Source organism: Anticarsia gemmatalis, chromosome 5 (assembly GCF_050436995.1).
Source record: "Anticarsia gemmatalis isolate Benzon Research Colony breed Stoneville strain chromosome 5, ilAntGemm2 primary, whole genome shotgun sequence".
Lineage (NCBI taxonomy): Eukaryota > Metazoa > Arthropoda > Insecta > Lepidoptera > Erebidae > Anticarsia > Anticarsia gemmatalis.
In genome coordinates, this window is record NC_134749.1 from 7151986 (window position 1) to 7167225 (window position 15240).

At 35.2% G+C, this 15240-nt stretch overlaps 1 protein-coding gene across 19 annotated transcripts in view; it reads left to right on the plus strand.

Annotated features, from left to right (window-relative positions):
- Nucleotides 1-15240, plus strand: part of sif (guanine nucleotide exchange factor still life) — an 83170-nt gene that overhangs the window by 4605 nt on the left and 63325 nt on the right. For 16 of the 19 annotated variants that reach the window (XR_012959489.1, XM_076114484.1, XM_076114488.1 and 13 more), the window contains exons 1-4: nt 7592-7929; nt 10349-10460; nt 11848-11995; nt 13637-13821. Coding sequence is in view for 18 of the 19 variants with exons in the window: in XM_076114484.1 (XP_075970599.1) it covers nt 11886-11995; nt 13637-13821 (295 nt within the window). In the remaining variant the exon portion in view is untranslated. Of the gene's footprint in view, nt 1-7591; nt 7930-9848; nt 9868-10348; nt 10461-11847; nt 11996-13636; nt 13822-15240 lie in introns of those variants that run through there. The other 3 variants (XM_076114469.1, XM_076114470.1, XM_076114471.1) reach the window with 2 other exon arrangements.

Genomic DNA, 15240 nt, shown 5'->3' on the forward strand with positions numbered 1-15240 from the left:
ATCATTTACATGCACTAGATTAATATTTTTTACAATTGTACGCAATATGCTATATTACGTTGCAATATGCAGTGATGTTTTGAGAGGAGCAGATGAGTGAAATGATAGGGCATTTGGGCTTAGCCTTGCGGAAATCGATACTAGTAGCCAGACCTGCAACTCACACATATTTATATCTACTCGTATAAGCGAAGAAATTTGAAAGGCTGCCTCGTAAAATGTATCCACCTCTGTCTACGTAAGTATTCATAATATTCGCCCATATTTTGCTGTATTGGCAATAAAATACAGTAGTCGTATTTTCAATAAGCATTTATACGACACATTTATAATACCTACTGATTTGAAATCTTAATAATATGTGAGTGCAACATATGTTTTCAATATTTCAAACCTAAGGGAATTCCGTGGTCTTGAGAATGTTGCTCGAAATACTACCTTATATTTCCTTGAGATACGTTATCACTTTATATCACTAGAGCAATATATAAGCACAACACAGTGCTTTACGTATTGCAACTTTTGTATCTTAGAGTGCGTGTTGTTAGACTCCTAGCTCGAGATACGGTTACGGTGGAAAGGTTTTAGGTATTTTGATGTTGTTAACATTTTAGACAATGTAATACATAATGGTAGCAACTACATAAAATCTCTGTATTTTTGCGGATTATCGGAATACAGAACAAAATAAAATTATTTTCTATATTTTAAAGGTTTAAAACAGAATTTAAGAAAAAAATGAAATGGTAAAAAACATGTGAGGCAATTAATGAATCTTTTACAAAACACAAATAAAGAATAGTTCCGGTCCATCCGTTGTACTCGTTAAATAAATAGTAAAATGAATAAATACCACAACTAACCAATCAATCTGAAAATCGTTTCTGGCAATATGTAGGTATGGTGTATCGTTATTGAAACCACATGAAACCGCCTGGCGACAGATGTGTTTAATAAAATGCACTGCCCAATCTCTATATTGGGTGAAATTTTATTCTTTAACGTAATTAAAGTTAGTAAATGACTGCCAAATTTTGATTTTGTTTCTGAACCTAAAAAAACTGTTTCTTTTAATAGTTTTCTACGTTCTCTCATCCTAATAATTCAGTTTTAACATTCCAATACCTTACCGCGAATATTTTAATTATACTTAGGCATATTTTTTCTAGTAATATTTTGAAAACTTTCACCAAGCTCAAATAGAGTTACTTACGAATCCAACGACGTAAATTGCAAGATAGTATCTTCACACATTAGTTTAAACCTTAGTTTTCCTATTTTAGAACCAATTCGGCTGTCCTCTACCACATTACTTTGTTTTATTATACCAAGTGCTATATTTGCCGTGAGTTTCGAGTGTGGTGAGGTGTCATATCATACATAATAATTTACTCACTTGCAGTAGAATTCGCTCATGAGTTCATGACTTTATTATTCGTAGTGTACCGTTGACCTGTAACGTTTATCTATGCGGCAATGTTACAAAACTCGGAATCTAGTTGCTACCCACTTCTGTCTGGGTTTCACCTAATATTCAAGAATATAAAGCCAAAGAAATGATTAAGGTGATTCTACATCCAATTAAATAAGTCATGCGTTTGTATGCACTTCATTACGAACTTTCTCCGTTCAAGGTGATGTTTAAATAAGCTTAAAGACGTAGGCAGTAATTGTCATTCAGCCTATGCTAAAAGTGACTGGTAAATATATTATTGATATATCTTTATATCAAAATGTTTCTATTGCTGTCGATATTAATAAGATCAAAGACCATTGCCAGATGAAATAGGTTTTTCAATGCATTTATACCGTGGTTTCGGAGTAGTTCTTGATATAAAGCTGTACAAACAAGATTTTTTTTACTAGTTTTCTACTGGGTATCTTAACTCTGTTCTTACATTGATATATCAGTCTGCTAACGATTATGAACACATATGGCTAGTAGAGCTCTAAAATTAAAATAACTGATACATTTGTGTCTAATAAAAATTTCTTGTATGAACGGCTACATCTTCGAGAATTTTTAGGCCAGTTTCACAGTTTATGAATAACGGCATAGTAGTGGATAACCTATCTGCTAAACACAGTGTCAGAAAATATATGAATTTAATGAACGGTCAAGATTCTATCTGCCAAGCAATCTGATAGATATTTGAAAGTGAAGAAACTGAGCTTTAATATTCTTTGACTGGCACTCTAACTAGTGTTTCATAGCGAGACAAATGTCGTTTATACTGCTCATTTGCAACCTGCGAGTTACTTGCTCGAGATAATTCAAAGTTGCCTTACTGCTTTCAGTTATCATACTTAGTGTTTGACCTACTCGCGCCTGGCTGTATAGAACTATAGAGCAAATGTTTCGAATGGAAACTGGCGATACGATGAAAACAAAAGGGTTTTCCATGTTGTAGTTCATGATTGATGTGGACATTGAATGTGAATAATATTATGCAAGTAATTTAGATGGGACACTCGTATTACCTGAAAAGAAAATACTTTTGCAATGATTGTCATTTTATTAAATATTTCAAACAGTTAACAATTTAAATTTACAATTTGTACTACATGTCAATAACACAGACGATTTAAGGTGTTTCTGAAAAACTGGAGATGCTATTTCACTTTCTTGGTAAATTAGTTAAATAATGATATTTTACGAGGATGAGATAACGATTGAAAAAGATTGAAAGTTTACATATATCAGTCAGACTCTACTCAAATCTAACAATGTTCTGCAGACCAAAAATGGTTCTTCTGGCTTAACTTAAGTGAAGACCTGTTTCTAGTTTTGCTTAATGTAGAAATACATACACTAAGTACAACTTACGAGATCTATTCAGATGTTAACATTAAATTATAGTCAAAACATGCTTTGTCTAACATAGTTATGACTGTAATCGAGGTCCAAAACATTTGACTACAAAAAAACGAATCCGGGATTACGCAGAAATTTAATACTTATCAGTTCTTTTAATTCTGTTTAAGACTATCTACAAAAATACTTATCGCGTATCGTTTTAACACATAAACAACAGATACACAGGTATCGACGAACTATTTGTAAATCCTAATACAATTTTTTAGTCTCATGTCTATTTGAGGATTAAGCTCTCGACGTTTCGCGCTACAACCTTTTAAAACCCGGTACCATGAATGCAGTGCTTTTGTATGAAAATCGTATTATTTGATTCACATTCTGACAAATTGAATTCGTGCTATTTTAGATATCTGATATTAATAGGTGCACTAGGTTGTAACTAAGTTTGAATCTCTGGAACTATTGATCCGATTTTGAAAATCCTAGGCTTGTTCGACAGGCTCTCATTGAGTTCGATCACCGTTTGTTTTATTACTGTAATATTTAGTAATATATTACTAAAATGAAAGTGATACGTATTAAAGAAGTATAGTATTGTAATACTACTATACTAGTACTATAGTATTGTATTGTAGTTATAACAATAGCTAGATAAATTTACCATGCCAGCTTTGCGTTCACAGCCGACATGTAGCCTATTTGTATGTGTAATAGAGAGGTAGGGCCAACAGGCTTCACTGTGCTGTGCTACAGCGATCAAAGCAGATCTATTATGACGCCTCTGCTCTGCCATGTTCTACATATAAGTACATGTATACAACATACGGATAGATGAGCTGTTATTGACTTCGAAATTATAAAATAACTAGCTGACCTGGCAAACGTTGTTTTGCCATAATAATTAAAAAAAAATAGTGTCACTTAGGGGTTTGAAAGATAGATGTTGACTGATTTTCAGACCTACTCAATATGCTCACAAAATTTCATGAGAATTGGTTAAGCCTTTCGGAGGTATACGGTAACTAACATTGTGACATGGAAATTTTATAATAAGATAATATGTACATTTTTGTGCGATATGTGCTATCTATGATCGAAAACTTAAAATGATTAGTAGCATATTGTGAAATTGTGATTTAATATCGTTAAAGATTTATTTTGATATTTTGTGGTAATGTCAGGTGGCGAGATAATTTAGTGTTCACGTAGAGGACTTTTTGGTAAGAGTCACAGGTTGTGCAGATGTCAATTAGTTTGAACATCAGTATGTCATTTTACCTGAGCTGACTAGTGTACTCGAACCGTTTCTCGTAGTCAATCTTCATATTTAGTGTTTTACTACACTGCATATTATTATTTACGAAAGTACAAAAAATCTATCAATAATAAGATTGCTTTAAAATAACAAGCAATAGTCCTAAAAAGCGTGAGCTCATTCCCATTGCGCGTAAAAATAATTCATAATTTAAAAGATTTTTGGGTTAAGAAGTATATAGAATATGACATCGCACAAATAAAGTTTATCATTTGAAACCTTAGCTAAGGGCACTTTCCATACCAATCATCCTTTACAGTCTATAGCTATCATAGCAGGTATTTTACGCATTTTTTGGAAACAGAGGGATGATTTCCTACTATTACTGGCAATGGAAAACCGGTTAGCTAACATAAAATTTTGTATGGAAAACCTGATCAGCGCACCTAGCGGTTGCCGTAGGTACTAATATTTCAGTACATTTTAAAGTCAAATTCTCGATAGTTGTTAGAACCAACTGTAGAGAATTTCGTTACTGCCCTCCATGTAAACTAGTGCGGTTGATTACTGATTTACACAAGCGAATGCAGTGTGACCTCCGCAACCCAATTACCGGGGACCGTCAAACTAAGGTTAGACGAGGTGCCAGAATTTTTGAAGCTCCTTCCTATCTGTTGGTACCTGTCGTAGATGTTTGTATGACAAGGATCGACCGTTTAACGTGTTCATTGAAGCTTACCTTCTCGGCCATCCTTTCATGAGTAAGGATCGCGTCTGTTGTCGAATATCCGAATAGGTTTCGATAGACATAAGTGACCTATAACCGTTAAATATACGTCACCACATAAAACTGGTCATCATGTATCTCCTTTATTAACTTTGGTTCTCTTTGAAAATAAAATTTAAAATATAAGAAAGTCCTTTAAAGTTTTTTTTTGGTTTACTTCACACAGAGCATTGCGACAGCATACCATAAGAATTTTATTAATAAAATGGTCATGCATATCGCACATTGACGAAACGACGATTAATACTGTACGGTTCAAAGTTCAATTGTTGCATAGTAAAGCCACATACTAAAATCCCATATAGGTGTAACCAGAAACAACACAAGTATTGCCCCTATCGGGATTGTCATTTTTTTAAACGTTGAAATATAATCTTTTTTATTAATTACAACGTAGATATAGCGGCCAAGTAGTCAGACGTACTGTTTGAAACAACATTTAGTTAACAGATAAGTAGATGTTAATGCTACCGATAATTTCGACTCAGAAGTATCAGGTATCTACAGTTTTTTTTTATTTATTGTTATTTTTTTATTAGGAACATTTTGCCTAAGTCACGGGAACAAAAATAAGCCTATTCAACCTTTTTGATTTTTTCAATTTTAACCGTGACATTTAGTTTGCCACCCCGTTGACATTCCGTCATATTCTTCTGTTGATGTTGACTTTTTCCAGTCGATTTTGTAAACAAGAAGCGAAGGCAAGAATATGGTTAGATAATTGTTCTTTTATATGATTTCCCTGGGCAAGTCTGAATATTTAGCAGAAAGTTAGTTGTATGGCATTGCTTAAAAAATACTCCTGGATACTGATAGAAAGGTTAATTAAAAAAATAGAGGTCTATGATAATAGGTACACATATGTTTTGACTATACCACACGAGACTTTTATTATCATTATTTAAAATACGCTATACACACTCAGATTGAGTGATATGTTGAGAATACAATTAAAGTACTCCACGATGATATGTGTATTGTACTTATACCTGAACTTTAAAATTGAGCAGATTATAGCCTTTTTTTGTATCGCGCGTTAACACTTCAATTTATCATTGTATGCAGTATAACGATACTTACACGAGTTAAATGTGGTCGAGGAATAGTCAGTCTTCATCTGATATGCATTCTACCACTCTCAACTATGGTCAACCGAGTACTTATCGAAAAATATTATTTGTGAAACCGATCACTTGATTAGCTCCTGTATTTCGCAAGAACTAGATTTTTTAAGTAATTTTGGATATCAAATTTGTACCTAAAGGTACCGAACGTAAAAAAATCTCGCTTGTGGTATTAAAATCATGAATTAATTTGATATGTTTAATATAAATCGACTTGCTGGCCTAACCACTTTAATTTTCGAGTGTAATAAATAATGTATGTGAAATTGATCACCTTCACGAAATAACCAGCTGTGCGGTAACCTGACCTAATTTTGCAAATTTTTGCTGTTCTCGCGAAACCATTCCCGACTTCCGTGCTTGCGCCCAACAGCTGACTATGAAAACTGCCATCAAACAGTTCGGTGAATGGAACATTGCAACTTACTGTTCGAATTTTGATCCTAATATCGATTAAGGCCATCGTTATTGATTTCTTTCGGTAAATTTTAACACCAGTTTTCGTGAATCGTAAAACATTTATGTACATGAGCCTACATTATATTTTCCTTTACATGTGATGTGGTTAGCGTTTCAATTCAATTTCAAAAGCACGAAGGAGTACAACATACAAAATTTTAGGATAGAACTATGAGCTACGTATTATGAGCGTCAATACCACATTGCTGTTCATTGCGTACTTTGTACTTCGGAACATATTTTACTCTCTACATGTATTTGAATCCTAGCCTCATGATGAACCAGTTACTAATAACATAATGATATCATATTACATAGTTTGTAATTAATATGATTTAGTGCAGCATGTTGTGTGTTTCGAAGAAAATGTTGTGTTTGATTGGGGTATTTGAGTTCTTTGCGACGACAGGTATATTAGGTTCTAATTGTATCGTGGTAAAATGATTAAATGGTCGCGTACTCGGTCGTAGTCTAGAATGAACTATTAAAGGCTTCGTTGGGCCACAGTAAGCATCCAACAGTCATGGACCAAAATCGAATGTTGTCTCGGGGAGAGTGCGCGCGCAACTCCCGCCCCACGCCGCACCGCTCCGAACGTCCATTGATGATCTTCTTAATCTCGATACATGTTATTAATACAATTCGTATGCAAACTCGTATAAGGCGTATATCTCCCTATTTTGTCGGCAAAGATTGATTTTATTGAGGAAGTAAGCCGAAATATAGGTACAGTGATACGAGGGCGACTCATCTCAGTGAGATGGAGGGCGCTGGCCACCGTATCGTTTGCTAGGTTTGGGCGTCGCTGCGTCTCGGCTTTCGGCGGGCGGCTGGTGCGCGGCGGCGGCCGGCGCGACTGTGCGCACACAGCGCCGCCACGCACGCTTGTATCGCGACCCAGTCTGCTCTGACGTTTAGCCGAGCCGCCGGTGTCGCCCTGCCGCACCGCGACCAAAATCGTATCACCGCACATTATATTCTGCGCACTTTGAGATATCCCGAGATAATCGAAAGTGTGAGCGCGTCCGGGTGTTAGGTAGGCAGCGCTTGAGGTGTGCGGGTCGGACGGTGGCGGTGCGGTGCCCGTGCGTAGGTCGGGTGCGGGCGTGCGGCGGCAGCGCGAGCAGCCCGCAGCTGCGGAGTGCGCGCCGCAGCCAGCAGCTGGCGGTGTTTACACGCCGCGCCTGCATCCGCGCCGCCCTCGTGCGCTGCTCGCTGCAACATACAACACCCCTCATTTACTATTCAACGCTGTGAATTTTTAACTTTGCGAACGACCGAAGATAGAGGTATTTAAATGCTTATTAAACCCGACTCTCCCAGAGAGACCGGCCGTAGTGCACATTAGTGTCACGAGCTCAGAGCATACGCATCGAAACCGACTTGTCATAGTTCATTCGAGTGATTTCACTACTTCGTAAATATGGGTGCTAAAGAGAGCGTGGAGGCTGCTAAATTTTCTGCGCAAAATTGGAACAATTTCGAGGTTCGTAAATACCTTTAAATTGATTTGCACATGGAGTGTTTGTATACCCCTACCTCCCTCGTGAATGTCTGTATTATGGGGCGTTTTTGCCATTAAAATAATGATAAATTAACGTCATGTGAAATCATAATTAAAATTTCATGCACAGTAAAGTTGTACCGAGCAATCAGTATTATGCATGTTCACACGTTCTGTTTAAAATATAATATTAAAATTAATGACGTGCTAAGCATATGTTAATTACGTATTAATTATTATGTTATATGTAAAAGTATATGTATTATCGCTATATAATATGTATTATATGCCCATTTATTATAATTAGACAATTCCTAAATATATAATTACCGTGTAACACGTAATCTATACTATTACAGCAGCGTAGCGCACCTACTCGCCAGCTGGGGTCACGCGGATAGTTCTGGACAACGTGTATAGATTAAACCTTCGGCTTATTACCTTATTACCCGAGATAACATTATACCTTCACAGATTATTTACACCATTACACGACCAGTAATGTGCTACTACCTTGATGTCATATGATCATTTGCATATAGTGTGTGTACTCTACCGTTGACACATCAATATCTGCATTGAACTATAAAATCTAGTATATTTTTCAAAATTACAGACATTATAATGCCTACCTACTTACTATTAAAAATGCAAACATACAAAATATAGCTCTTATCACTTACATAATAAGTTCAGTTAACAAATATTTATAAGGTGAATATAACGGTAACACACAATGTATAGTACAAAAACTAGTTATGTATTCGTTTGTGGTGTGAATAGACTGTTTTAAATATGAAGCCAAACTAAGCTGACCCACATACAGTCGGTCTAATCTAACATGATTGAAGGCACTGCCGTCGAGATCGAAATGCGGCGTTAGAATTTTAATTACTATTTGATAGGATAGAGTCGGACTTGGACGTATCGATACCCCAGATACTAGATTAACTCGAAACTTTTTCTATTTACTTAATAAGAACTAATGAAACACTATTTACAGTTCTTCATCGACTAAACTTTCGAACTAAAATTGGTGGCTATTATAGAATAGGTTATATGTGGCATCGAAATACTTCAATAAAATAGGAGGTCGATTCTTAAACTCTGTTAAGCCGTAACACCATTACCAATTAACGTGTCAGTACTTATAAAATAGATAGTAGCACGATTATTAGGTAAAAATATTATAATCTAAACAAACTTGGCGACACTTGCAGTTTAAATGACAATCTTAAAGATATCGAGTTATTCTTAGTCTAAATCCCTTCTCAGTTTATATAGTCTGATCGCTTGAAACGAATTCCACTTAGAACTGCTTCACGTTTTTTATCCCGACTAACAACGAATCGAGATTTTCCTCTACTTCATTTATTCGAGACGCCGCAAAACCACCTGATCCGTTTCTAATGAAACTTGCATCTTAGTAAAAACTCTACGGGGGCAACATCACATCTAGATCGATGAAATTCAAGCCTTCTAAAGTTTATTGAAGTCCTATCAGACTATACGCAGACTAGTCTTTATAGATAGTAATAGCTGTACTAATATGTAGAGTATTAAAAATAGAAAATACATATTCATGAAACATATCCCTAGATCAACAATTATTTATAGGAAGCTAGCTGTGTGTGATATAACCAAGTGATTACTATAAAGAATTGAATATAATAGTATAAATGGTTAGATGATGCCATTGGACAGGTAATTTAGCATGGCGCATTAGTCGATGACTTAATAATATTCTCATGAGTCACGTGGTCGATCAAGACTTGATAGACCTATACACTTGAATCGCTGCTGTATTGATGCTCAGATTACAACGTTTTACCTCAAGGCAAGAGTTTCACGTCCCTTTCTTTTTAATTATTGTAGTGAGAGTTAAATAATAGAGTTGAAATCAAGGTGTAGCTCAATAGTGTAAGTCAATTTAACTCCTTTCAAATTCCTAATAATTGTCGAACATTATTGTAAAGATGATAAGATCCCAGAAACGCTCCTTCACTAAGATGTTAATTAATACCTGTATTATCACATTTTGGCCATGTTATAATGTAGTATAGTATCTGTAGTTTTATATAATATTTTATTGTTTCCATGATGCATGTATATTCGCTTCACCTCCTTTCCTATCAACGTATATCATTTTAAATCATAACACACTAAATAAAATTTATAAAATATGTCCTGATATTTTTTAAATAAAATATTAAAATAAATGAAAACCTCAATTCCCTTAATATTTGAAGATGGTATTAAGTGAGAATACAAGATGAAAACCGTACGTAAGATGAAGAGATTGCTCCTGGAACGAACGAAGTTTATTGGTATTAGTGTGTTGCGTACGTAGACATGGATGAGTCGTGTGTTAGATTGCAAGAAATGTTTGGTTATGTTGCAGCATGCCGTTGTGAAACACCCGTACAGACACGGCACGCAGCGCTCGCAGAGCCTGAACCGCGGACACTCGCTCTCGCGCACCGATGGCACCTGGTGACATCACGGGACCGCGGGTAAGTGCACACACATACACACACACAGTTCACACCACTACACCATTACATATAGAGGTACAAACAAGTAAGCAGGTAATTGAATGAATTAGGCAAATTATATTAAAAAACATAGTTTAACCATACAATCACTTACGTTCATAAATATCTAGAAAGTTATAATTATCAATCAGCAACATGAAAATATTGAATAAGTATCTCGTACATTTTCGTCTTAGCAACATAAACGACTAAATATCTAAAACACTTCTATTGAACGTTTATGAATGAGGTCAATGAGGAATTATCTTTATACAACGTCATTATATTCGTTTCCCAACACGACGCTGTATTGATGTTATAGAACTATACACTGAACTGTGAATCAACAAATCTAGAGCGTTGACATTATTTATACCAAGATACGTGGGATTGACATATCACTCTCTAATGTGGGCAAACACCTACATGGCGATTATTCATTATGCTTCACACAAAGTACCTACCGTCGTGTGGATGGTAATTCAACAACAAAAAACTAGGCGAATCTGTTGTCCCAAATATTTATAGTTTATTAATAACTCTATTTACAAAACACTGCAACTGAGTACCTTAAAGCTTGGTGCTCGTCAGATCACGGTGAAGGTGTGACGACATCGGGTCTGTTAATAAGGCGAACCAAGGCGAGCCCTCCATATCTGATGTATCTATATTAATATGGACATTATAACTAAAACATTCGATATTTACAACCTCACACAACAGATTTATCAGTTCGTAAATAGAGAAAAAATTGGTCTTTTGTATTCATACCAAACATCTTGATGTGTTATAGATGGTAAAACGTCTCAGATGATTAGTATCATGTGGCTATAACATTAAAAACTCTATCAGGTACACAATAGTTTACTGCGGAGTCAATAGGTTTACACGTTTATGTTAATTCTATCCTTGCGTAATCGATTCTAAGAATATACTTGGAAAGACAATACTAATTATGGTAATGAGTTAATGGAAAGAGACCACACTACGATCATGTTCAGGGTTCGGTCTTTCTAAAGTGTTACTTATGCTGTGACCAATTTCATATCAATTCAATTTCATCCTGGTTTTTTTCTTCAAGTAGGTTTAATAGCTGACATGCATCAAATTCTTTTACTATTTTTGAAGGTATGGGTTCATAATTCAGAGAGAAGCGTAGAACACATTATCAATAATTTTGACACAATTTTCATGGTAATATAAAACAACTACAAAACGAAAAAATTCGTTTCTTAATAAATCAATAGGTTGGAATCTTTCATTTCCTAAAGATAACAAATCACTTATTACCTCTCTGTTTAAAGGTAAACAGCAGAAGCCGTTCCTAATAAATGAGTATTATGATTGACAAATATAAACATTGCAGGCAGCATAGTGCAGTGCGCCGAGTGCGGCACGCGCACGATGGGCAACAAGCTGTCGTCGTGCTCCTGCGCGCCCATCCTGCGCAAGGCGTACCGCTATGAAGACAGCCCGTGGCAGAACTCACGACGAAGAGACGGACATTTACTAAGGTAAATTATTATTTACCTTATGTAAAAAGTGGTTATGCCTATGTGGTTACTGCACAGACCCAGCTACCAGCTATTTCTTAACCCAAGTAGTAGTCTATGCAGTATCCCTATGATTTAAACCTTGAAAACCAATGAAATAAGTAGGCAGCACACAAGGACAGATTGCTTATTAATACCAATATTTAGCGCATTCGTACCTGTCAATCAGGTCAAAAAAATTATCAGAAGTCAGAAGAAATGAATTAGGCAATAGAATGGAGTTAAGATTTTAATCTTTTAGTAAAAAGTCATGCGATAATCTTACCATGTTCAAAACTGGAAACGGTGATCGGGAGTAGAACTAAGTAATCTCCTTGTTTACACATTAAAAAAAATTGTACCTATCCAGTTACAAAATGTTTAGTTTTTTAAACGACTCTAAGAATATGGAATGTAGTCTTTTTAACGGAATTTGTTAATCATGATCAGAGCAAAATAAACGGTTTGACTTTACCGGTATAACTATTTACGTACAAGTCAGGTTGCCCAATAGCTAATGTGGACGTTAGATTTCTTCGAATCCAATACAGTGATTTCCCCACACGAGCGTTGTCCCCGCCCGCATGTGTCGTTATACCAACTTCGACATACAAAATGTACATTCACTGTGTAAACAAAATGTATCACGAATACTTTATTGGTTGCATCAAAGCGACTACTACGTATTTGACTTGTTAACATCTTTAAGTAAACTTTATGCAACTGAATTAACCGGTTTAACTTTTAACGATATTTATCTTACCTGCACTGCGTAACCCGGTTTTCTATTGCCTTCCTTATTTTTTTAAGTATATGAACAGATCAGAATACATTGATTTTAAAGGATGTTTGTTCACAAATTAAAATATAAATAAATAATATTATAAAAATGCATTTACGTACATACCTAGTAGTTATAAATTTTATAACCATGTGTCATAAAAATGTTTGAAAAAACTGACTATCTTTTAGAAAAATAATGTCTTATAATAGGCATGATGGCATAACTATGCTATGTTGTGCGTGATAATTAGTTTGATAGGATAGGAGTTAAATTCCACAGACGAGTAACAAATGTTTCAGAAGCAATGTATGTATGTATTAACTAACTTAAAATATTGGAAAATTATTGATAGAGAATGGTTAGTTGTGTCAATAGATAATTATCTTACGTATGTTGATTCTTACAGTCTCGTCCTTGCGCTACACTGAAGGTAAACTGGATGTGAGCTCACTTATTTGCATTTGATACTAAATCCTTAGCTGGTTTCTTAATAACTATTCTAATTCTTAATAACTCTTCGGCTCGAAATGAGAACTCACACAAACTCACTGTATTAATCTTCGATTTTTTATTGGAATTGCGGAGTAAGTGCTTATGCCTATGTCTGTGCCTGCCGACATATTTAACATAGGTTGCGAAAAGAACTTGACGGCTCTTAGAGAATTACGAAAATTGATTACCATTAGCTAGACGTACCTCCATACGTATAGTTACTACATACTGGTGGCTAGGGTCACCTCCCTAGGTTGTCTTAAGTCCACTACGCAGCCCAAACATGCGCTTAGAAAATTAGATATAAAAAGGATTCTATATATGGCTCACAAGTGTAGCGCTTGCAGACTATGGGCGGAGGTGTTCCACGTGTCGGCGAGCGGTGCCGGCACGGTGAAGTGGCAGCAGGTGTCCGAAGATCTGGTGCCTGTCAACATCACGTGCATCCAGGACTCGCCCGAGTGCGTGTTCCACATCACCGCCTACAACTCGCAGGTCGACAAGATACTCGACGTCAGACTATTACAACCCGGTACGTATTATACTATGTAGAGACGAATGAGACACGTGTAGAACTATCTACTTACGAACAGCTGTCTCCATGGAGCAGAGATTTGATTGAGTAAAATGCTTTTAAATAGGTTACACGAGTTGCCAGTTTTTAGTCATGTTCAAGTAGAACCGTCACATTTATAAATATTTCATTGATTTTTAAGATAGAGCTGTGTACATGCTATTAAATATGAAAAATAAAGGTTTGTTTTGTTACAATCAAGCTAAAGACAGTACAGATGTTTAATTAGCATTATTAATTTTAAAGTGATACCTTATGATTGATTATTACTATATTAAACATAATTGTAATAATCCTTCGAGGATTTGACCTGTTTAAGATTCAATCAACTAATATGATATACAATCGCATCGTAATACTAAACTAATCTCTAATTTTTACCTACTGACAAGGTGTCCTTAAACCAATATAAGGAATAAATGCAAAACAACATTTCTTTCTACAAAGTTACTAGTCATGAAGACCTTCACCCAAATTAGCTAAAAATTAGACACAAACATCTCACGCGGTAAATATGAATTAGTGAAAAGTCCATTATTATTGACTACTTGTTTAATAACACTGTTGACATAGTACATAGTGTTATTTACTGATAGCAAATAATCCTACTTCTGCAGTGAACTGTTTGTTTTACATCATTAATGTTAATTCATTTTCGTCATACATCTCATATATATTTGTGTAAACTCATAATTTATAGCTAGAAAAACAAGCAGTTGATCCAAATATAATAAACTAGCTTCTTGGGATTTTAAAAGTAGGCCGCGATGAAATGCTGTGCAGTTTGCAGTACATTCTGTTCAATAAACGTACAGACAAATATGGCATCTTAACTTTATAATGGTAACTGTAAACATTGTTTAATTACAAAAAATAATATGTTAAAGTTTAATGATAAAGTAGAGCTTTGTTATTAAACTTAAACACTTAACCAAGACTTTCATGAAAAAAATGCAAATCTTTCATAAAATCTACGAAATACAAATACCTCTAAATATGCCTATATTTTTCAGTTGGTAAAGTTAGCATGGCAAAGTACATAAGCCATAGTTGATGGTACTATATTTTTGCACTTCTTACAAATTTTATTACAGTTCAATATTATAGAAGTGTAATAAAATTTAGCTTTGTTTGTAGTTTAGTGAAACGAAAGTCTTAAGATATGAGATGGTAAAGTAACGTAGAAATGGTAAAAAGCTGCGTCAATGAATACATCACTTTTCCTGTTTACAAAACGCATAAACGAAAAATTGTTCCCGAAATAGAAACTTGTAACAATCGGCAAGATCACACTGACAGTACAAGTATATTTCACTAGAGCGATTTGGGAGATACGACGGGAGCATACTGTAGTAACCTAGTTTTAAATTTACACTG